The sequence below is a fragment of the Drosophila mojavensis genome, unplaced genomic scaffold (genome assembly GCF_018153725.1).
Source record: "Drosophila mojavensis isolate 15081-1352.22 unplaced genomic scaffold, ASM1815372v1 contig_36, whole genome shotgun sequence".
Classification (NCBI taxonomy): Eukaryota; Metazoa; Arthropoda; class Insecta; order Diptera; family Drosophilidae; genus Drosophila; species Drosophila mojavensis.
In genome coordinates, this window is record NW_025318858.1 from 6,338,325 (window position 1) to 6,363,279 (window position 24,955).

Consider the following 24,955-nt stretch of genomic DNA (forward strand, 5'->3'; position numbering starts at 1 on the left):
GTGGCAGACCCCATAAAGTATATATGTATATTCTTGATCAGGGCGACGAGCTGAATTGATTTAGCTATTTCAAATATCGATAACTTGTCCCATTATTTTGTTATCGATTAAAAACATTATCGAAAACCAGTAATAAATTTATATCTCCTACATCTTTAAAGGTAGAGCCACCAAATTTTTAATGTAGATTTATATGTACTTTATAGAATTTCGATTTTTGTAAAAATTTGTAAAAGGCGTATTTCAAATACTAGACACTTGAGCTAATATTCATAATCTAAAAGTTTCATGAAGATAGTCCATCCACAAGAAAAGTTATTAAACAATTCAGTTTCCATACTAAGGCACCACTGCAACCAATGCGTGTTTATGCGTGCGTGCGTATGCCCATGTGTGCATATACGAATAATTATTGAAATATCAGTTGCTCGAAGGGTTCTGGGGATCTCGTAGTCGGGCAGGGTCGACTACTGCTTTTTTACTTGTTTTATACTCCAGTTATAGAGTATGTAGCAATCAACTCTGCAACAAGTCAGTTATATAAAACTTCTAACGCAAATGTTATAATATTCTACAGGTATATAGACAAGCAGCAATACAGTTTACGGTTACATTTAATTGTGTATTTGATTTACATTGTTTTCCATTGCTAAATCATAATACAGTTATTAACAACTGGTCAAATGTTTGCGTGTTGCGCGCGTTCGCAAACATTTGAGCCCATCAAGTGATGCAAATTTATCTGTTGTAAAAACTACAAACTAACGGGTATAGAATTATGACTGAAATTCTGTAAAAATAACAAAATTTCTAGTATATATAGAGAGAGAATAATAAATATGTATATTTATATTTACTATGTATGCACCATGTTGACTTTTACGTTCATTATGTATCAAATTGTTCTCACTCAAACTTGGATTTTTTTTAATTTCCCCTCTTACGAATTCCCTCACATCCGAGTGTTTTCCCTTTTCCCCATTCATTTATAACCATAAATTTGTATTTCAACTCTGTGTTATACCAGCATTCCGAGCTTTCTTCCGCATGGCAAATTTCCGCAACAAGCATATAGAACAAAGCTGTAGCACAAAATGTCATAAAGCTCAAGTGAAGTATCTAAGCTTATTCCGATATAGAAGCTCGCACCGCCTTTATGTTATTAACCAAGAAACTGGCATATTGCAGAACAAAATCAAGCTGGGACATTTTGTTATGAGAACTTCCCAATCGAAAGTTGTTATACAAACAAATGCTTCAGCAAAAGCTTTAACAATTTTGATTGTAAGTACTGTGAAAGCTTGTTGTTATACAGCATTTTGGATACCTAGCCAAAACAAACTATTCTAATTGTTATACAAGCATTTAAATCAAACACAGCTGAAATCTGTAATATTATATGACAAAATGTAAGACATTTTCGAGCACTCGAACATTTCGAGATATGCAAACTGATTTACATTGCCACAGAATTATGTAAACGAACAGATTTATGTTGTTATACTAGCTATAATCTGTCAATTCATTTAGGATATTTTGCTGTATTATAAACTTGATATAAGTTAGTAGCAAATGGCGTATATAAGACAATTCTAAGAGTTTATAGAATTTTATATTTATAAACCTGTTATACCCAAATATGGTTCATGAATTCCCTGTACGGAATGACGGCTGTACACACAATATCCCAAACCGAAAATCTACTAAAAATAAATGAAACTTTTTTTTTTTCCACACAATTTTATTGACTGTTATTCATTGGAAAACACTTGCCATATAGTGAGGCATGTTTTATCACTTATGAACTACTGAGCGTTACGACTAGATATTTTGTATAAATATCGGTTTATATATCTAATAGATGCAGATTACGCTTGCTGCGTGCTATTTACTGTTCAAGGCAAAAAAATATACAAATATGTGCGATACTTTGAAGCATTTAAAAATTCGTTTCGTTCTGTTGATTATTCAATTAATTGGTAGCTCCGTTTCCGCCTTGATAGACCGGGCCAGAGGGACTAGCTATGTATAGTTTCTATCAGTTGTATTTGGTGCTTAGCTTGAGGATCGGTAAATATTGTTGCAATTGAAATATCCGAATATAATTAATACGTATAGCTAACAGTACTTTTAAGTTTGGGCGCTTACACTAAACTTATGCTAACAGTTTGACTTTATCCTTAGGAATTTTGTTCAAATTTTGCATAGGAATAATTTCGTTATATTTATACCATATTGAGATATTTGTAGGATGACCAAAGTAACTCTCCAATGTTATTCTCAAATGTTAATGTTAAACACACAAATAGGCTGTAAATGTCATGAGAAATCAATGCGACATCGTGAGACCTCGTGAGAACCTCGCTATTCGTTTCCTGATATGACATTGAGCAAAATGTAGTGGAACAACCGCACTGAGGCACAACCCAAAGGCGAAAACCTATTCAGAAAACCTATTCAAAATAATCAATCAAGCTCTGCTTTATTCGCTGCTAAAACTCCAACTAATTGGCACAAATGCACATGCAGGAAGAGGCTAGCGCCTAAGCGACTATTTCGCCAACTAAAGCCGTTTCTCAGTGATACTCGACGCGTGCTATGGGTACCCCCATATCATCCAACTCAAACACGATCAGTTTGCGTTTCTTGCGCACATTGGCCGGCGGCGGCAGCTGCTGCTTGAGTGGATCGCTGGCTGTTGTCCTGGCCGTCACTGTGGCTGCTCCCACTGGACTCTGTGCTCCGCTCTTGCCCTGGAGTGGGACTGTCGTTGTCGTCATCGGCTTCCTTACCTGCTGCTGTTGCTGTTGCTTCGTTGTGGCACTCGTTGCTGCCTTGAGCGACGCATTCTGATCCTTGTGATCATCCTGCTCCTTCTGGCTCTGCTGCGCGTTTAATTCGCGCATCTGCTGTAGTAACTTGGGCTTCTCGTTGTGCTGTTGCTCCTGGGCCTGGGCGCCTGATCGCTTGGGCAGCGTTGGCAGTGCCGGCAGATCGCAGCGCTGCCTCAAATGCCGATAAACGGCATCCACGCGCTGCACCAGGCGGTTCACGTACTTGGTGGTGGTGCGATCCAGTATAGACGGTGCCTTGATGCAGTCGTTGCCACCAAATTCACAAACCTGCCAAAGGATATAAAAGCATAAAAGGTAATAATTATGTGTATTTAATTTTTCTGCAAGCTTTTCCAAGCTGAAGACTGAGTCCAATCAGGGAAAACAAGAATTGTCCAGCCAAGACAAATTATATAACTGAATTATTAGTAGTATGTAGAATATGTATGTATATAAACTCCCGATTATAATAGATGTATAGGGCAGAATAGAGTACGTTTACTGTAGCACACATATTTCTTTAAGATCATCCAGTATTGTTTACCCAATGCAAGTGTTCCACTAATGCATCAACTCACCCGATAATGCTGCAATATGGCCTCCTTTGGTGGTACATTGAGTGATCCCATGCCTGGGGAGAATTCCCAGACAAAATGATTTCCCGCCTCGACGACAGCTTCGGGCTTGCAAATGTATTTGGAGCGTTGCTTTTGCGGATGCAGCTTGTAGCGCCTGTATGAAATGGATTGAAATTAGCTCAGCGATCGGGAGATTCAGTCACACCATATCCACCTGCGCGTCTTGCGCTGCGTCACCAGGGAGGCTCGCACGCTGGCCAGCTGATCGCTGCCGCCCGAGATTCCTGAACTGGCGAGCGGATCGTCGGCAAACTGCAGATAGTAGAAGGCGTTCTGGAAGGAATAGGCGCCGGTATTGCGGTTGCGAAAGCGCTGGTTCAGCGAGCTATCGAGGAAGGGGTAAGTGAATACGTGAGTCGTCTCAACAGCATCTCAGCAGGCATGCTTAATTCACCTTAGCAATTCATTGAGCGTGTCCGTGTATCGCGGTACGATGAACTCATCCAGATCGACCAGCGCCAGATACTTGTAGCGGTACATTGTCCGGTAGAGGCAGTCGTTGAGGGCTGCAAAGAGACCTTCGGTGCGTATCTCCTTCTGGGAGCGCATGCGCAGGTTCCAGGGCAGAATGCTGACCGTGGGTCGCTGGTAGTGCAGCGACTTGAGCACACGCGGCGTCGCATTGCCGGCTGCCTCGGCGGGCTGCAGCGGTTCCCAATCGAAGGCGGTCAGGTTGCCGGGCACCTGGCCCTGCTGGTAGCTCTGCAGCACGCAGGAGGCATGCGGACCAAGCGTATGGTTGTAAAAGGTGAAGTGCGAGACGCCCAGTAGAGCATAGAACTCCAAATACTCCATCAGATACAAGGCCTGATCGTAGCTAAAGTGAAACGGCTTCACGCACACGGCCATCCTATCAGGTATCTGCTCGCCGCTGGGCGGTGCCTGCGCACTGGGTCGACGCGTAGTTCCACTCTGTCCCGCGGCGCTGGCATTGCTCGGCGCTGGCGGCACCGGTTGCTGAGCAAAGTCCGGGTCCTGATCCGTGTTGCGCAACGTTATCAAGTTTCCGGGCGGTGCTCGCAATCTGGACACCACGCTCACAAATTGGGGCACTTCTAACAGTGGAGCTCGCACCGGACAGAGCACGAAGCACGCGCTGTACTTCAGATTCCAGTTCTCGCGTATGATCTATAAAACGTAATCAGTTAAACTTTTAAATACCCTCTGGCTAGTGAACGAATCTCTAAATGACATAAACAAACTCCAATCTGACGGCCTCACATATTCTTTTTTTCACAGTTATGGATATGACTATATATAACTACAAATTCTGTTATATTTTGAGAACTATTATGCCCTCTTCTAATTTGAAGCAGACTTTTTTGGTAAAATGTATAGCTGGAATCTATTATATAATTAAAATCTAAATCGTATAAGATACAAAGTGCAATATGGAAAATGTCGAAACTCTGTTTTAACGGATTTAGATCGATTGAAATAGTTATCGATTTTTTGTAACAAGCTCTATATGTGCCTACTATACACGAAAGAAAAGTTCAAGTCTCTAGCTCCTATATCTGCTGAGATCGACACATTCATACACGCGGACGTGTGCTCCAGAATATATATACTCTATGGGCCTACCACGCCTCTTTCTGCCTGTAATGTACATTTTAACAAGAGCATTATTTTCTGATTTCCCATATTCAATGGTTTCAGGATATGGAAATACTCAAATAGAGATTTCATTTTGCCTATTAAACGCATCCGCTCTGAACCACAATTCAATTACAATAGAACCACCCAATCCGTGTTCATTGCCTTGAGCTATTATTTGTAATGGGTGGGCGATTATTGACTGAACTCACCTTAACGCGAGCCATCACCGTGGCCGAGGTGTATTTGGCACGTGCTGCTGAGGGGGCTGCCTCGCTGCTGTTGTGGGTGGTCGGGCCATACCAGAATCTGCACCAGACGCGCTCTGGTCCACGTGTTTTGGTGGCGCCAACAACGCGTACAAGGCGTGCTCCATCGCGTCGATCGAAGTAAGCGGAATAGACAAAGAACTTGAACCGGGTGCCATTGACAATCTGCCAGGCGCCGTCAGCGGGCGCCGTGCCAAACGGGAAATGTGGCAGCGTCTCCTCCACCTGGGCGGGCAGCAGCTGGCCCCACGGTATCAGCGGCATGCTCAGCCCGTTGCTGGCCCCGGCAGCACCCACGCCAAAGGCGCCAGCGCCGTTGCCCTCGCCCGCTCCGGCTCCATTGAGCAGCATGCCCGCATACCTCGGACGTTGGCCATCGGCGCCTGCGGCTTCTGTGAATTGTTGAAATCCATAAGCTTCATCTCAGCACTCGATGGCCTTTGTTATCTCAGACATGGCTGTCTCTGATTGCGTTTCGCTTGGCATTGTGTGGCGCTGATTGCCATTTACCATTTACCATCCCCCCATCCCCCCCCATCCACCCATTTACCCATCTACCACTCACCTTGAATTTTGAGTTTATTGTCACGGAACTGTATAAAACCCAATTTATTGTCACTCAGAATGCTGTCGTCCAGATCGTAATCATCCTGCAAACACAAAAATAAATCAAAAATGCAATGCAATAAATGAAATTCAGAATAAGGAAAACATCATGAGCCCAGAGCAACTCCTTTAACTTTTACTTAACAATTGAATTTTCAAAGAATGCAACTCGAGAGCCACTAAATCTACGTGATTTTAGACAATTTCATTTATTATTTATTTTGTTATTTGCTCAAGAGAAACCCACTTGGATATGAGATATGAAAACTGTCAGCTTATGGGCTATGGCTGCTCCTCTGGTTTCTGGCTTCAAAACTGCAAATAAATCAGCTTTTGTTTGCACGAAAAGAAAAAAGAAGAGACTCCAAAAATGAAAAGATAAGTAAATCATATGCATTATGCGCTATGCTGCTTGCTTAAATATGCAAATCTCTTTGCCTCCCGCCAGCCGCAAGGTATGCAGCGCAATGTGGCGAGTGGCGGCATCTTTTGTTTTCCCACGGCCCTCGCCATGAAATGGGCGCAGTAGTTAAGCTGCCACGCCCACGTATCGCGCCGGCAGGTGGAGCAATTGTTGACCATTTGGCTGGCAGCGCCACATAGATTTGCATAACAAAACTTACCTTAACATTATCATAATCCGGCATCGCGTCGCCCAGGCGACCGCCCAGGCTGGCTCCGCCCCCGCCGCCCGCCCTCATGGCCATCAGGCCACTATGGGAGCGCTCGTCGATCATGAAAACCTGAAGGCGAAAGAGGTGAGAGGAGTGAGTGGATATCTGGGATGGATTTACGGCTGACTGACGTAATTTTAAGCTAATTTCTAGCGGGGACTTTGGCATTTTAATTTTAATTAACATCTGCTGCCGTCATGAATTTCACGCTGAATTTAAAATAAACCGCAGTGCAATCGCAACTCCTCGCTCCAATCAAACAGAACTTTGTAATTACTTAATGCATATTTTATAAACCAAGACATGTATCTTTGCTTACAAACTTCGTTGAAGTTAAACTTAGTTGACTATATTATACGTAGACAAGTAACAAGACTCTAATCGGGGAGCCCGACCTTTATAGAGCCTGAGCCCAAAACGATTTATATATCTAAATTAAAGTACTTTCACAATTAATCGGAATGTTTGTAAAACAAAAACTAGCAAATCAAATAAATAGACGCAAGTAAAAAACTTTGATCGGGAAGCCCCACTAAGAGAGCCCCTAAACCCCAAACATTTGAATATTCACAAATGCAAAAGCAATAAAAAAATGTTTTTGTAATTTTGGCTTAAAATATAAATAGAAGAGATATAAATATAAGGGATTGCTCGACTCCTCTATCATTCATTCTACGATTCTTTATGCACACATATATAAACACATTCACATACAGAGCGTTCATACGTCCGGTCGGACGGGTAGTACTAACTGGACTCAGCTCGTCTTGAACAAGAAAAGATATACTTTATAGCGTCTGCCACGCCTATTATATACATATAGAATAAGTACATAGAATTTCCTTTTTCAATGCGTCTCTCTTATTTTGATCACGGAAGCCTTCACAATATATAAACAATACACAAAAAATAATACAAACATATAAACTAGTAGTATTAATATTACGGTTCTGAAACTAAGGTATCAAGCAATGGTTACGTCTGGTACATGGGAGGACGGACAGACTATATATATAGCTATATTGATTCATACATTACTATATATTGATTCACCCATTATAGCAAAATTATTATACATATGATGAATTCCCATTTTCGATGAGTTCAGTATAGAAGAATGCTCTGGCTTTGAGTATCACTGAGTGGAGCGATAGATTAAAATGTATGTCCATCTATATAATTGTATATTGTATTTTAAATAACATTGATGTTAATTGTTCAATCTAAGTATAGAATATAGCGATAAATTAGTGGTTACTGGATAAATTGGTTTTTCGTTAATATCTATACACTAGGCTGGCAATAAAGTCTAGATAATAGAGGTGGTAAATTATCGATGGCACTATCGCATATTACCACCCTTATTAGATGCCTGTTAGTTAAAGATTCCATTAACAGAAAGTGATCCTATCTCACATTGTTATACAACGTTATTTACAGCGGATGACGCAGTTATAATTCAAGTTTTTTCGCTAGTGTCAAGAAATTTTAGTGGATCATTATGTAAATGAATGAAGAGTAGAAGGAGAAGATGAAATGCTTATTTCATAGAAATTCATAGACTTACCTCGGTCAATATGATGAGACCAAAGACACCAAAAAAGAGAATGACAATGAGGAAACTCATGCTGGATCGCTCTCGACTGCCCCAGTTCTTCTTGCCCCGCTTCATGGTTGGTGTTAACGACGTTCGGCTTCCTTGATTATGATGCTGATGGGGATGCTGATGCTGATGATGGTAGCAGGCGTGGGAGTGGCCGGCGTAGGCCTGCGGATAGGAATGGCCGCTGTGGGAGCTGTTGCTGCTCGATTTTGAACTGGAGCTGAGATTGATGGCGCTGGCGGAGCCCCCCGATCCCGATGCGAGCGGCTTGTAAGCTGGGGGGCTCCTGCTGCCTAACATGACGGAGTGCAGGTGGGTGGTGGGCGGTGGGTGAGTGAGTACGTGATTAGTTTTTGGACACTTGTGGAAATTTGCTTGACTTGGCTTGGCTTGGTTTGGCTTAGCGTGGCGTAAGTTGGCTAACACTTGATCCTAAGTATTTGGCATGGCGTTTTCTTTATTTATTCTGCGGCAACTGAAAAGGAAAACAAATTTGGCACGCTATGATGAGCAATAAACACGCGTAGCAAAACAAAACTCGAAAAGAGTGCATGACAACAAAACAGACAGGAAGAGAAAGAGAGAGAGAGAGAGAGAGAGAGAGAGAGAGAGCGAAAATAAAGGAGAATGAGAGCGTAAGCGCTGCTGCTGGACAGCTTTCCTTGTGTGGCCAATGGAAGAGGAAAAATCAATAAAGAGCTGTGCAGCGCTTTTCCTGATTTGTGATTTAAGCTTAACTCAGCTAAATTTAAGTGAACTCCAACTTCAAGCTTATGTGACATTTCCCTCCTAAGCTGCAGCTAAGGAAAGGAGCAAAAGGCTATTTCGGCCCGTGCTGAGACAAAATGGCCATTAGCAAATATTCCATTTTGAGCAAGCTCTGGCCTTTGCCTCCACATTTTCATCTTTCACCTCTTTCTAATACATTTCACAACGCGATTTGTGCACTTAACTACACCGCAGATGAGCCGAAACTTTTCACACTTGACTTTCACTAAGATCTGAGTTATTTTTGCACGCTTTCACTATATTTTCGACTGGCTGGTTATGTCAACTGTCAAAACAGCCAAGTGCGCTCTCTCTCGCTCTCTCCCTCTCTCATCCGCTGCAATGAAATAAAAAACAACAGGCTGCAGGACATGCGCAGTGCCTTGACAAGCACAGAAGCAGCTGTTGCTGTTTTCCTAAGAATTTACACAGCTGATGCTAAATTTAAACAAAAATCTAGAAAAGTCGTTGATGAATTACTAAACCAATTAAATTTATATTCAAAATTAAATTAAAATATTTTCCAAACTATTCTCCATACTTTTTAAATATTTTCTTCAGACGGAAATGTAAAAAATATAGAAAGTAGCAATGCAGAGTCTTGTATATATCTATATTATTATTGGGAAAAGGCTTAAAGCAAATAAATCTATTCACACAGCTCTTCGGTACGATTCTCATGATCAGATCGCCATGTAAGCATGGATTTTGTGCATGTCTAAAAGTCTTAAATATTTAATTATTGTATATATTTAAATATATGTATATAAATATAAATATATTTTGATACGCAAATGTTTGAAGGCATGAGCTTATTAAAGTGCAACATAATTTTTCAACATGTTTTCGAAAAGTAAATGGATATTATATTATATTTAATGAAAATTTACAGACTCGAAAAAAAAACATGTATTTCATTCAAATTCAAATTCGTTTATGAGATATAATTGTAATAATTTTTCAACAAATTTAAACTTTTTCAAGTATTTACTTTTGTATTATTCTATGTTTGTTTGTATATACATTCGGTTTTTTTATTATTCGGCTTCAAGCCTATAAGACATAAAATATTAATTGCAATTAAAAAAGTGTGCATCTCAATATAAATATACATAGTATATTTAATATAATATTAATGTTACTCACTGTATGTATGTATTTAGGTATGTATACTCATGTATGTATGTATATATACATGTTGATATTATATTCAATATATTAATATGCGTAGAACTATGTTAATTTACATGCTTTTATTTACATACATACCTTAAAACAAGGGTACAACAACCATTCAACCGATTCTCAAGTCGAAATATTCATTTCAAATGTAAAATAAATGAATATAGAAATGACGGATTTATTATAATGCTATCATTATTTTAATTTATTGTATTATATTAAAAAATATTATTGTAACTTAATGAGTTAAATTGTATACCCCACATGCATTGGCATTGTTAAAGCGAAACTTTAAGTTTTATTTATTTAAGTCACATTCTTTTGAAACAACTAAGTTGCTACAAACACACATATGTATGTATATGTAGAGTGCTTCATTTCTATGACTTTCATATCCGGCCTAGCTTTGGCGCATGCATCTTTTGGCCATTTTCAAAGCTGTAAGGATGCACAGCGCATCCTGCTCTGGCCGTTGTCCCAAAATAGCTCTTGTTCCCCTCTCTCACCAATGTCATTATGTTGTTGAATGCCTGGCCGTTTGTCTCTGGGCAGCTGCGTCTGCGTCTGTTGAGCTGGACAAAAGAATTAGCGGAAACAATAAAATTCGTAAAGTTTTTGAAAACCAATAAATTTGAAGTGTTTGAAATCAATTGGGAACAAATTGCAAAAGGCAAAAACGAACTCCATGTGAAAAGTCCAAAGGGCCGAGAACAAGGGGAAGAGACGCCAAATACATACAAGACGAGAGTCTCTCAAGGTATCCCCCATCTCTTACTTCAATTCTCTTTTCCATCGCTTTTGCACACTTTGTGAGTGTGCCCGTCTGTGTGTGTGTGTGTGTGTGTGTGTGTGCCCGTGTGTGTGTGCATTCTTATTTGTGTGAAAATCCAGTAAGCAATTGAAAAGTTTTCAAAACAAATATGCAAAGAAAAAGGTGCTCAAGACTGCGACGCCAACACCAACGCCTTCTAACTGCAGTTGCTACCAAATAGCCAGCCAGAGTCGGAAAAGGAAATGCAGCCAGAGCCATCTTCGTCCTCATCCGCATCGACGTCGACCCTGGGCACTGAGAAAAACAGTTTTGTTTGCTAAACTTTTGTCATTGCGACTGCAACAATGGCAAAGTAATAGCCAAAGTTATTGCCCGGAGTTACCAGAAATGATCTCGGCCCACAGCTGCTTTCGACTCTCGGCAGTTACAGCCACAGCCACAGCCACAGTCAGAGCCACAGTATTAGATTATGTGATATATCTCTCTAATTTGAGCTAACAGCGCACACACAAATGGCCACAGAGTGCAGCAAATACCACAAATTAACCAATGCAAAATGTTGAAATTCTCAAGGAGACAGTCAGACAAGCTCAACTGATCCAGACGGATGTGTGCGACTAGCAGATACTCTATACTAAACAATTGATATCGCCAGCTCTAAATAATAAGAGATTATATTTCAATAAAACTATGCTGTTGATCAACACGGACTGCACAACACTTGTTCAAAATCCACGCATAAAAGTTCGAATAATAAACTACATGATACATAGTTACTATGTCAACGAATACAGATGTTTTGTTTTTATAAAGCTATAGAGATCCATAGGACTTCACCTCAAATATCTGCCGATATTTGCTCTAAAACTATATTTCCGACTTCTATGGAACAGAATGTATTTTTATACCCTGAACCCATTTTCAATGGGAAATCAGGGTATAATGGTTATTATTTTATATTCTAAAATTATATCTGAAAATTATTTCATATTAAATAACATTAGCTCAAAGTAGAACTGTGCTCGATACGTTTATTATCGTTCTTAAATGGGAATTGAATTCAATTTGAAATCAATTCAATTAATTGTGGTGCAAGTGCCTCAGCTCGCATTTCTATCCCGAGTTTTATTAATATTCCTGCTAGGTTTAGTAACTGAGATGCATGAAAGTGCTTTGTGTTCAACTTCTAAGTTACCTGCCTTGAAAATTTAATAATATGCCTAAATAATGCATAATAATAATAATGAACATTCAATCAAAAGATTTTGCAACTACATACTACAAAACTACAAAAAAAATAAAAATAAAAATAAAAAAAAGACACCATCACCAACATTAAACAGCCATCTTGCTCCTAATAAGGACGAGGAGTTTACAAGCCACGGTGCTTTTATTTATCGTCGGCGGCTCCACTTCAACAATTGTTGAGAATTGTATTTATACTCATTTGAAATTCCGTTATTAGTTTCTCAGAACAGATGTACAAATTTGAAAAGGAATTTTAGAATGTCTTCGACTACTTTAGTTTAAAATATATATTTAAATCTGATTCCTTTTTTTTTTTTTTTTTGCCTGTGTAATCTGGAAGACAAATGGCATAGGTGAGGTATTCTCGGAGTTATGCTTAAGAAATCAAGTATAAAATTTTAATAGAGTAAACTTTGATATGTGATTTGAGGTTGGTTGTGAAGTTTCATTTACCGCTGACTCGCTTACACAGTTTATCACAATTTATCAGTATATTGACAGCATAATTACAGTGGGAGACGAGCTGACGTCGACCGCTTGTTGCGATGGACAGGTGGATCAAGTTGCTTAAGGGCTACGGCATATACAGGCGAGCAGTGAGTTGATATGAGGAAGCCCGTCTTAGCTAAGCCACATGCATCTCAGCAAAATTCGACTGGCAGTGCAAACACATGGCAAAGCTAGTGCCAGCCAGTGCGGGGCAAGCTGCCGGCACTTCGACAAGGTAAACACTCGAACGCATTCGTTGCACCTGAAGTGAGATTAAATAAAACTGCAGCTGGAAAATTGAAATGAAAATTCAGCAGAGCAAACAAATTCGAGACAACTTATAGTATTTCTCAACTTCTCCGCTTGTGTCTTCAATTACCAGCGCAAGTAGCGGCTGCCAAAAATATATATTACACTCATATATATATAGATATATATGTATGTACGTATATGTAAGCCTATGCGCAGATAGACACCGTATCACTAAGTTCATAGGCTCTCTGAGTGTGGCTTCCTCCTCCTGGTCCATGCCAGCGAGTCCTTACCTTGTAGGCAACTCAACTTTGATGAGTTTGTTAAGTAAAGCATTTTCGGCCCACAATCCAAGCAGAGCAGCAACTTACCTCCGCCACTTAACATCGCGTGCAGTCGACTATATTTGAAATTATGATTAAAGTAACCAAAATGATGAGCCGGATAACGAGTAAAGCGTGCTCAGCTTAAGAGCAGTCGCTGCTGCTCCCAGCCCGAGTATGCTCTGCTTACCCATAATTAACTTTAATAAATCTGAACTTTCTTGATTGTGTTTTACGTCTAAGTTTGCCAAATTGAGTGTTTCTTAAAATATATTCAAAAGACAGAGGGCCAAAGTTTTTAATCAGCATCAAGAATGGAGTGGATCTAGCCATGTCCAGCGGTGAGTTTTGAATTATCCTAGCTAGAGACGTATACATCGATTATATTAGGTAGAGAGAATTTCCACCAGCCATATCACACATATGCACATTGGACACCTAGAGCAGAGTGCAGAGTGAGAGAGAACAACTGAAAGAGAAAGAGAGAGAAATGAAAAAATTTGCTACTTGTTGAGATATCGAACATCCCAGCCGAGCGCTTGAAGCGAATTTATTATGGTCTATCACATTTGCGTAGACCCAACGTAAAGTAAGCAACCCGAGAAAATACAAAATTGGGTGGGAGTTGAATTAAGTTTAATCCGGAAGTACAGTCTATGACTATGAGTTATTTAGTATATGGTTTATGGCATTACCCAGTTCAAATTAATTTCAAATGACCGATAACTCTCTTACTGTTATCGAATCGAGTTTTGCTGCTTAAAATTTAAATTTGGTATTGGCTGTTCACGTTTGCTGTAGGATGAGAAAATGGTAAAGTAGATATTTGCGCAGGTAAGTATTTTGTATATTAGTAATGAAACGAAATTTAAATTTTAAAAATCCGGTAAATCCTCACTAGAGGAGAGGTATGATATTTTGTCTGTAGTGGTATATTTGCAATACTCAGCACCCGAGAAAGGTGGCTTTTGTTAAATACCCGTTTTGTTTAGGTGGCACTTTGAATCGGTTATCTAAATTTCCGCGTCTCCAAATTTGGAATAGGACACTCTTGTATAAATATTGTATATGACGCGCAGTGTATGTACGTCTAAAAATATTTTTTTATATTGAAAATTTTTGTTTGTAAAAGTGAATAGCTTAAATATTTTCTTCGCGTCGGTCTTGATTGCCAACTACCCCAGTTGCATATCTAAAAACATATAGAAGTTTGATACGTTCTATTAGCTAAAATAACACAATTTAGTATAATCATTATTTAAGAGTATACTATGTAAATATATTTGTTTGGATAGCTCCGTCCAATTCATTTTAAATTGAAAATATCAGAGTATTTTCTAGTTGAGCACTCCCGACTCCAGCACTCTCACTTATCTTTCATATTTATTGCCGTAAATTTAATAAAATATACTGATTTCATCCACTGGAATATACTCCTTAGCTTATATTCATGTTTTGGATCTAAACAATTAAAAATTTAAGCCTAATTTAGGTAAACAAATTTCTTCAACGTTGCTCCAGCACAACTTGGCACATTGTAAATTCACAGACACCAGCTCGAGGATATGCAATAAAAGCCGTGGGAATCGCAGAAGAAAATGAAGAAGAGGACAATGGTAGACAGAAAGATAAGAGACATGGCATGCTGCTAGGCATTTCATTAATTTCAGTTCATTTTTGTGCTTTTGTAACCGAGAGCCTGGCGACGCGAACGTCTGGAACAGCAGGAGCAGAGGAGAGGCGACAAGTGGAGGGAGTAAGTGACTGGCGAAAGGAGACAGGAGCAGCTCCGCAGGCGGTGCATATCAGCCGGATGCGCGCGTTGTTTGGTAATTTCCTTAACGGAAGCACATGCAGTTGCAGCCCCGGATCATGGGGAACAGACCGAGGCAATCGCCATTGAGGCTGGCAGCGAACACTTGGTGTCTGCTGGTCAGATGGTTAGATGACCTCATACACTCTCTATGAGAAATTTGCTAACAAAAATTTGTTGTAGAGTTTCCGCAGCTAATATATGGATATCTTAGTGTGTGTGTGTGTGTGTGTGTGTGTGTGTGTGTGTGTGTGTGTGTGTGTGCGGGCTTTAAAGGCGTCGTCCTGCTCAGCCACAGCCTGCCCACATGAATTTCCAATTGATTAAGCACTTTGGCCATGCTCAACCGCAAGAGCACAGCTAAGCCATGGGCATGGCCAGATCTTGACTGCCTGCCCCACAAAATAGACAAAAATTAAGCAAAAAATGAAACAGGCAACAACAACAACAACAACGAGCACTCATCGAATCAAAGCGCTTCGAATAGAATCGAATCGACCGGTAACCAAATGCAACCAAATGTGAAACACAACGTTGGCTGCTCGTTCGTTCCTTTGTGGCTGTGTTGACGCCATGGCTGGACGCTTTAACGGCATCGGATCGCAGTGGGCCTGCACGGGGAGCGGCACTCGAATCGCCACTTCAAATGTGCTTCTGGGGGCTTTTTCATTTAGTGGACCATAAATTAGGCTGGCGAGTTTTAACGGCGCCGGCGAAGCTCGAATACGCTGAGCGGCAACATTTCCCATTCACTCCCACAAGCGGACAATGGACGGACCAAGGACCAAGGACCAAGGACCAAATCCTGGTGAGGCAATTAATCTGCCCGGGTCACGTCGCCGCCAGCTAAGTTAAAAATTCAAAGGTCAGAGGACAGCGTTGATTTGCACATTGCACGGCAACTGCAACAATTTCTATATGTAAGCGTACGAGAACTAGACGATTTATTTAAAATCGAATTTACAAAATAAGAATAAAATAAACTATATTTTGAAATTTATTAAATATTTGTTTTAGAATCGAATTTAAAAGCTGCCGCACTCATTATTTGAATTATATAACAATTATAGAGCACATTCACACTTGTAGCTCAAGAGATTCACTTAGATTATTCACCTCTTGCTCACTTATTACCCCTGGCAGGCACATCAACAAGACTAACAACCGGTTCCGGAATAAGTAGATTTCAAATGTAAATTTAGCTCGCACTCTGATAGAATACAATTTCAACTGAAGGGTGCTGATGATATAATAAAACTATATCTTGACTGTTATCATTCGTTATCAAATCGGATCTCATTTGCATGAGTCGCAGAGTCTGCAAGTCTAGCGTGCTGTTTCTCATACTTTAATTTAGTGCGAGCTCAAGATACAGATACAGCTACATACATATATGGACACTTTATTTACCATATTGAGTTGACTTTATTTCACGCCTCCCTCGAACAGGGGCACCACAATTAACATATGCAATTTTCTTCCTTGTGCCTAATGCAACTAACACAATATAAGTCTATTCCAGCAAGAGTGAAAATATATCTGATTTTTGCACTTGATTATTGAACAGAAATTGCCATTCGACTATAATTACAAAAAATGTGAAAAAAGAAATGATTGTTTATTCAAATCTTGGTTTACGCCTTGATATGTAGTGGGAATCGCAAGAAGTTTGAGCATGAGTAGATACTTTTTGATTTTAAGGTAACATGCAGTCGGATACTAGAGTAGATTCATTCGTGTCATGTATAATTAAGCAAAGATGTGTATTTAATAAATTTGAATTTAGACTTGAATATTGTCTGAAGCCGCTTTATTTTCATTGAGAATTTTCGTCTTATAGCACTTTTTTGGTCAGCCAAAACTAAATGTTTATAAAATAATGATAACAGACTTGCATAAAAGCTTGTCTCTGAGGCAAATACATATAAAATATATACAACTTTAGCTACTGCATTTACTCCTTCAGAGTGTTGCACCGGAAATACAATTAGGCTGAGTGCTGGACACATGCTGAACTTAAGCCACGGAAACTTGTTTTAAATTGCTGCAGAGCAACCATCAGAGAGTATGGGCCGCAAGTAAGTACCTGCAACTGACGGAGTCGGAGATGGAGGAGGAGCAGGAGACGCAGACGACAACGACGACGACGACGACTGCGACGTTTGCCATATAAATTCAATAGCCATGGCAATAAGTGCATTAGCAGCATATTTCACAGATTGGCAGACACGTCGAGCGGGCGGCTGGCTGGGCAGCCAGTTGCTCGACCAAAAAGTAAGCCACAAATTGCATGAGATCATAAATATTTCAAGCATAAAGTACAAAATATGCAAAAGTTTTTCTTTTCAGTTTTCAGCTTCCAGTTTCCAGTTTCCACTTGCCAGTTGCCAGTTGCCAGTTGCCATTGCCAATGGTAGTTGCCCGGTGCAGCTACAGAGATAGTGGCACGGGCAACGTCAAACGAAATAAGAAAAATATATTGCTAAATTCTCGCACAGGAAACACAGGAGCAGCAGGAGGACCTTTTCGCTGCCAGGACTCGACCAGCACGTGCACCGCGCCAAATACCAAACGGAAGTTCAAAAGCGTAAAGAGCATGTTACGATACGAAACGGGCCAAACAGCATTGGTATTGGCCGCGATACGATGCTCCCTCTCTCTCCCTCTCTCTCTCTCTATCGCTCTGTGTGTTTGGTCAGCCGATTGTGGCAACAAATTGCAATAAGCAATTTTTCAATTTTCAATTTAGACGCCATCGCCGACACCAGCAACATGCAAAGCAGCGCGACCAGCAACTGGCCATAACTCAGCTGCATCCGACTCCGGACGGGCAGATTCCAGTCACAGGCAGACAAACCGGCTAAGCGGTGCGACAAGACAAATGTGTGCCAAAAATAAAGAAGAAGAAAAGCTAAAGGATGGCGGCAGTTAACGCACAGCTGGTCCTGGCGTCCACTTAATAACTAATCTACCCGATTCTCGCATATCTTACACAGATTGCGAATGCTCACACTCTTTCAGGAATATCTCAGGGAGAGATATGTCAGAGTCAGAGTCAAAGTCTGAATGAGAGTCAAAGTCAGAGTCAGAGTCAAACTATCAGTAAGAGTTAAATAATATTGAAAGCAGTTTATAATATATAATTACGTTTATTATTTGATTGATTGATTTGAGAGAACAGTTAACGCAACAGCTCGTACGCACGGTATGCTCCAAATTTGAATTTTCGCCAACGCTGCACAGTCACCATCAGACCCAGGCAGATCCACATGATAATGACCACTATGGAATATATGGAAATGACAGATTGTTCAGACTCATCGGGGCTCTTCAGTATGAAGACCATGTTCCGAAAGTTGTGCTCGCACTGCTCACACCCGTCGAACTGCACGTCCACAAAGTCATCCTCGTAAGATTTGCCGAACATGAAAAATTGCCCACGCACCACCAGAACCAAGCCGAGTAGCGGAATGATTGGGCGACAGCCAAACATATTTCAAATACAAGAAAGAAAAAAGAAAGAGAGAAAAACTTGTGCTCTACTAAACAATTGAATTCTAACTGAACATCAAACTGAATTGCTGGGCTTCATTTATATTAGCGCTACAGTGAGCTATCATATGACGAACTACTTCAAACACTGTTCTTCGTAGAACTGGCATTGATCCCGTGGCCATTCCGACAGTGATAAACAAGCAATCGACAGCTGCAGTTCGGTTGAACAAACGGAGTTTATATATTTCCTACAGCGTTCATTGGACACCTTTATAAAGACTGAACAGAAGTGACTTAATGCAGGTCTTGAAAAATTATCAGAATTTCAGCATTCTTTTGAATAAAATATTTATATACACATATATATACACATAGAGCTTAAAAAAATTGTCTCTTATTTCCGCATTATAATCATTAATAATTAATTTGTTAAGTTTTAATTTGTTAAATTTTAAATTAATTCCAATCTCTTATAAATAAATAAGTAATTAGCTATACAGATTAAATTAAGCATTGAATATTAATAATAATGCTCTGCGTAAGGCTCAGGGTATTTCATAGTCTAGTTATAAAACTAGACAAAAAAGAAAGTATAAATATATTCATTTCCACGACACGAACAATACTCTGAAAATTTAATTGAAATATTTATGTCTATCTGAAGAGTAAGTCAATAGACATTTACGTACAAGCCTTAATAATGGGAAAGCAGGAATAGTTAAATTTTTTCTGATTTCTGTTTTTCAATGTTTGCTCTGCAATATGCTCAATTTATAATATAATACTCTTGAATATACCGATTCCCTTATTAGCTGTCAGCTCTGATGATATTGTTTGTGGTTTCTATCGAACTGAATACTTGTTTTCAATTTAAAGTCCCTAGCGTGAGTAAATTAATATTAATCCGTATGCCACGCCCACAGTAGAAGCTAATAAAGAATATTAACAGGAGTAAATTTGTCAAATTTCAAGATAGTAGAATCAGACTATAATCCAGACGTTGCCATCTGCCTGAACAATCCTTTAATTAATAATAAGCAGAATCTGCAGCTTACAATAAAGAGGCTTTTAGTCACTCAGCAGCAATTCGAGTCAATTTTAACTATCGACACAAAAACTCTTTACAAAAGTTTCTCTCTTCGATGTGAAGCAGCCTGTAGTGAAAAGAAATTAACTCATGCAACACTTTTAGAGTGATTGTGCACAAGTATACAACGAAAGGAGACAGTATTATATTGAGTATTTAAATGCGCTCAACTGAAACTCTTTGAGTAAGAACAGGCATTTCCCCTGAGCACGAATATATGAAGAGAGAGACAAACAGTATTCCACTCACTCAGCTGTTGCTGCAATGCTCTAAGTAACTATGAGTGCAAGCAGACCATGCACCGTTAGCAGTTATATACGAAAAGAGAGAGAGGAAATTTCACTCTGCCACACACTGAGCTATTTAAGGACTAAGAGTAAAACATGAAATGCATTGAGATGTTCAAAGCGCTCATCTGCAACTCTTTGAGTGAGAACAAAAATCAGGCAGTCATGCATTTGAGCTTTAATATGCAAAGAGAGTCCCGATATTTCCCTCAGTCTGCACTCAAACGTTGAGTTGCTAATTGCACTCACTAGCGGCTCTTTGAACATATAACACTCAATGTAGAAAATAGATAACGAATAGCTGAAATAATTACTCAGAAAATGTACTCGAAGCATTTGAATAGAGATATTACAATATTTATGTTATTCTATTTTATTTATATTTAATTAGCATCATTACAATTTTTTTTAGTGATTTCTTATTAGTTTTTGTTATTTTTTTTTATTTTTATTTATTTTTATTATTATTATTATTTTTTTTTTTTTTTTTTTTTTTTTTTGTTTTTTTTTATATTTTGTTTTTCTAAATAATAATAATAAGCTTATGATTTAGATTTAAAAAAAATATATATATTGACAACTAAATTTTTATTATGAGGACAATTGATAATAATACATATTTCATACATATATGCATATCAATATGAAATTATTGCTATTATTTATTGAAACTATTGTTTTTATATATACAGATGTACTATATATATATATATATATATATACCAAATGATTTCAAAATAATAGATACGTTTTTTTTTCTTCAGTGTCCATTTTTATTATTTCAATATTCTTTTTTAAAAACCTCTATAAACTACAGTGCTGAAAATTGATTTTAATCTATTTTTATGAAATAACACAAATTGTGGGTTCATTTTTTACACATCAATGAAATTTCGCATTTTAAATGGATTTCAACTTTTTCGGTTTTCTTTTTTCCTTTTGGAATTTGCATATTTTAAGTTAACAAAATGCAAATGGAGTAATACTTTTTTCTGGTTTTCAATCACTTGCCGAAGGTCAATAAAGGCAATCGGCACTCAATTTGATAAATATATTGTTTGTATCATGGAAAATGAACTTCCGATGCGCTCAACAAAGGCGCATCATAAATTTTCATATTAATTGAAAATATGTTCAACCACAAACGACATAGACGTGTACACACATGCACTATATAAATGTATTTGCCATACATATCTACATACGTTTAGCATATAAATCAACAGAAAGTTATAAATTTTTAGCTTGTAAATGAAATAACATTTAATTTCCTTGAGGATAACATCTGTTAAAACGATTTTGCAAATTAACTTTTACATAGGAACAGCAACAGCAACAGCAGGCGGAACATAATGGAAAATCGTACAGCTGGAAGCCTACAAAATTTAGGTGATGACACCCACAATGCCCAATGCGAATCTGTTCCAAGTTGCGTAAATCTTAGCCAAACAAGCTGCCAGCATTCCAAATACAACACATATACATATATATAAGCCCAGACGGACATGCAAACTACACAAGTAGCGATGCTTTGTAGTATGTCTATCGAACTAGACACGTACATACATATATCCGTAGTCGCAGTCGTAGTCGTAGTCGTAGTCGAATTCGCATTCGTATTCACATTCAGCAGGCTGTCATTGTCTGCGTTTGCACCATGCACATTTTGTGTATTAAAACTTGTCGAAATTTTATTCAATTTACGTGCACTTAAGCGACGATTGTGCATTAAGATATGACGCAAAAGTTGCAGCACTGCCACCACCTCCGCCTCCATCTCGGACCCCGTAATAGACACGGATACGTGTTGATGTTGTCGCCAATGTAAACAAAACACAAGTAAAAGTGATTCGAGTGGCGGCTGCTCGACTAGAAAATATCCTGAAACTTGAGCAGAGCTGTTTGTGTGGAAGAAGCCTACAATAACTGAAGCTATCTGAAGTTTTCTCGTATACTTGTGTACACTCATATATCTTTTATCTTTATAATATGTATTGCAATGTTTTATGGATGGTCGATCATGATAATAAAGTAAAGTAAGTAAGTAAAGTAATGTAAAGTAAAATATTAACCTATTATATTTATAAACAAAACAAATTATATTTATAATTGAAACCAACTTAAAACTTAAGATTTGTCTTTTGGGCTCTTGAATTTAAAGTTAAATTATGTATTTTGTGAAGCAAATATAAAGAACCTATACCTATGTATATATATACCTATACCTATGTATATATATTCATAAATAAGATAAAAAGAAGTTCTGAAGAGACAAGAAAAATCCCCCTATGGACAAGGCGAAATATAGTATCTGAGGATACATGAAAACAATTTAATAAATATTTCTGATTCATAAATGTAATATTGATTTTTATATTTTATAGAGTTTTCGTTTACTTAATATTAGAGGACGACATAAATCAATAATCTCAAGAGCACAAACAGACTAAGTAGACAGGAACGTGTGTATTAACTTGTATATCGGTATATTATAAATATATATTTTTGTTCATGTTCATACATTTAAACAGCAACAAAATAACCTGTTAAGCTTGCGAAATATATATAGACATACATTGGAATATAAACAATTATTTGCAGTTCAGCTGAAATAAAATAAGTCATATAAAATCAATTATTTTAAAAATTATGAAATATTAAATCAATCTAGTCATAAGTTAGAGTGAGAGAGGGAGAATAAGGAAACTATTAAGGAAATTCAACAGACGCTGCTTCGCCACTTAAATTGTATTGGGATTTTTATGATTATTAAAAATGTATATTTACAAAAATCAAAACAAAAAGTGTTTCGTTTTGTTATTTAACGGCAAATTAAGTTTTAATTTCTAGCTCCATAGTCGGTTTGAGCACTCGAATGTGATTCTTGATTACTAAACCTTACTTCATTTATCATATGAAATATCATAGTATACTATATAGATCGATGTGCCCAACACTTGACACAGCTAAGCAGACTTTCATTTGTAGAGCGGAAGAAACGATTTATTTGGATTTGCCAGACGCTTGCACTGATTGGCGGACCATCAAGTGACTGGACTAGAGAACTATTTATAGAAATCACAGTCACGCTCTGAGCTATATTTAACCCAATCAAGCATCAGGCCTGACCTCTTGGGAGCCTTGGGTGGGTGCTATAAAAGCCGGAGGCCAATTCACAGCGCAGTTCAAGTTCAGATCGAGAGCCCAGCAACCGTTCTATATCTATAAGATGGAAAAAGTTCTTGTCATTTTACTGATATATTTCGCTCCAGCTGTTTTTGGTAGTGCGGAATCGTGTGCACCCGGCAAGAGCTGCGTCTCCTATGACCTGTGCAATGAGGGTCTCCTTGTGGATGGCCACTTCTACTCCGATCGCAGTCGCACTATGCAGGACGAGCAGCACTGTCACTATATGGAAAAATGCTGCAGTGTGAACGAGACGGTAGGTAGAGTCGGAACTCTTATGCAATGAGTCTTTTCTAAAGTTAAGTTTCAGCTTGCAGCTGGTAACGGATTCAACTATAGCGATGCACTGTCAGCACTGCCTCAGTGTGGCGGACGTCTGGATCTTTGGCTCCATTTGCGTCCGATGGGATACAAGAAGCAGGAGTCAAAGTTCGGCGAGTTTCCCTGGCTGGTGGCTATTTATGGAGCAGACGGATACCTTTGCAGTGGAGCTCTGATCACACCACTTGCTGTTCTAACTGCCGCACACTGCGTCCACGCCCAAATGGCAAGGGATCTGCGTCTGGTGGCAGGCGAATGGGATGCAGCAGTTGAGCTGGAGCCATTGGCGCACCAGGAGCGAAATGTGTCCGAGCTGCTAATCCATCCCAACTACACACAATCCCCCGCAGCTCACAATCTGGCACTGCTGCTGCTCCACTCACAGGCGGCATTCGAGCTAGCGCCACACGTGCAGATGATCTGCCTCCCGCCCATGCAGCTCATCTACAACTACAGCCAGTGCTACGTGGCAGGCTGGCGGCACTCGGAGCTCAGTGCCAATGAGAGCCTGCCCAGGCGCTGGCCCCTCTACATTCTGCCGCGCGATCAGTGTGGCTCCAAGCTGCGCTTGGCCATCTTGGGTCGTCGCATTGCGCTGAACGAGACGCTCCTCTGCACTGGCGGCGACAAGGACCCCATTGTTTGCGGCGACATGGGTGCCGTACCCCTAATGTGCCCTCTCCCCGGCAGCGATGATCGCTATGTGCTCGCCGGGCTGCTGGCGCGTGCCGCCCGTTGCGATGGCCCTCAGCTCTTGAGCATCTACTCGAACGTGAAGTACTACAGGCGCTGGATCGATCAAAAGTTAAGGGAACGCGACCTGGACATAAGACATTATATGGTTTAAAGTAGATGGAAAGAAGAAAAGAGAGAGAGAGAGAGAGCTTTATGCTGAATGCTGTGCAAGAATTTCTAGCCTTTATAAAACTTAAGGATCGATATACATATATAAATATATAATAAATCTGCTTATAACTAGAATCGTCAATTTGACAAGTGTATTCCTATCGATATTCTTTATGCTTGCATTATTATTATGGCATTATGCTTACTAGAGAAATTGGAGATTGAATAAATATTTGGCTTGACCAGAGTGGCAAAGGTTAATCATGGTGAGACCCACCAATTTATACAAATGATCTGCGCAGTAAGCAGCGACTGCGCTGCAGTGCGGGTAATATTGTGAGAATTTATTTATGGAATAATTTCTCTTGTAGTGGGACTATCTTAATGAAACTATCAGAACGTGATCATAATAATGTATGTACATATATTCCGAAACACAAGTCTCTAATACATGAAATAAGTTTTTACAAATTGGAGGGTAAATTACAAAATCTTTGTATCGATCAACTGAATATACACAGTAAATCTGAAGTCTCTAGGTCTAAAAGTGCTCAAACACTAACCAGTGTTCCCTGGTTAGTTTATCAAATTAGACTGAAAAAACGAAATCAATTAATCGATTATTCTCGATCAAAATATATCGAATGCTTTATCGAATGGGTATAT

The 24,955-nt window shown here is 39.1% G+C and overlaps 2 protein-coding genes across 2 annotated transcripts; one reads left to right on the forward strand and one right to left on the reverse strand.

The window, feature by feature from the left end:
• Positions 1-2,463: 2,463 nt before the first annotated feature.
• On the reverse strand, positions 2,464-9,282 carry LOC6576128. The gene is made up of 9 exons (XM_002002091.4): positions 9,133-9,282; positions 8,185-8,695; positions 6,567-6,686; positions 5,903-5,987; positions 5,281-5,729; positions 3,867-4,600; positions 3,627-3,797; positions 3,413-3,566; positions 2,464-3,122 (listed from the first exon to the last, which is right to left on the reverse strand). Exons 2-9 carry the CDS (start codon positions 8,518-8,520, stop codon positions 2,577-2,579), a joined length of 2,595 nt encoding a protein of 864 aa, XP_002002127.2. The 5' UTR covers positions 8,521-8,695; positions 9,133-9,282; the 3' UTR covers positions 2,464-2,576.
• Positions 9,283-23,138: 13,856 nt separating this feature from the next.
• Positions 23,139-24,431, forward strand: LOC6576130 (phenoloxidase-activating factor 2). The gene is made up of 2 exons (XM_002002093.4): positions 23,139-23,378; positions 23,433-24,431. The coding sequence occupies exons 1-2, from the start codon at positions 23,166-23,168 to the stop codon at positions 24,288-24,290; spliced, it is 1,071 nt and encodes a 356-aa protein (XP_002002129.2). The 5' UTR covers positions 23,139-23,165; the 3' UTR covers positions 24,291-24,431.
• Positions 24,432-24,955: the final 524 nt, after the last annotated feature.

Bases quoted from the DNA above. Each gene is read 5' to 3' on its own strand.
- LOC6576128 (XM_002002091.4), bottom strand. From the start codon at position 8,520: ATGTTAGGCAGCAGGAGCCCCCCAGCTTACAAGCCGCTCGCATCGGGA. The intron at 3,798-3,866 runs GTGAATTAAGCA...CTTCCTCGATAG, and splicing joins ACGCTCAATGAATTGCTAAG to CTCGCTGAACCAGCGCTTTC. The intron at 3,567-3,626 runs GTGGATATGGTG...CATTTCATACAG, and splicing joins ACGCAGCGCAAGACGCGCAG to GCGCTACAAGCTGCATCCGC.
- LOC6576130 (XM_002002093.4), top strand. From the start codon at position 23,166: ATGGAAAAAGTTCTTGTCATTTTACTGATATATTTCGCTCCAGCTGTT. The intron at 23,379-23,432 runs GTAGGTAGAGTC...GTTAAGTTTCAG, and splicing joins GCTGCAGTGTGAACGAGACG to CTTGCAGCTGGTAACGGATT.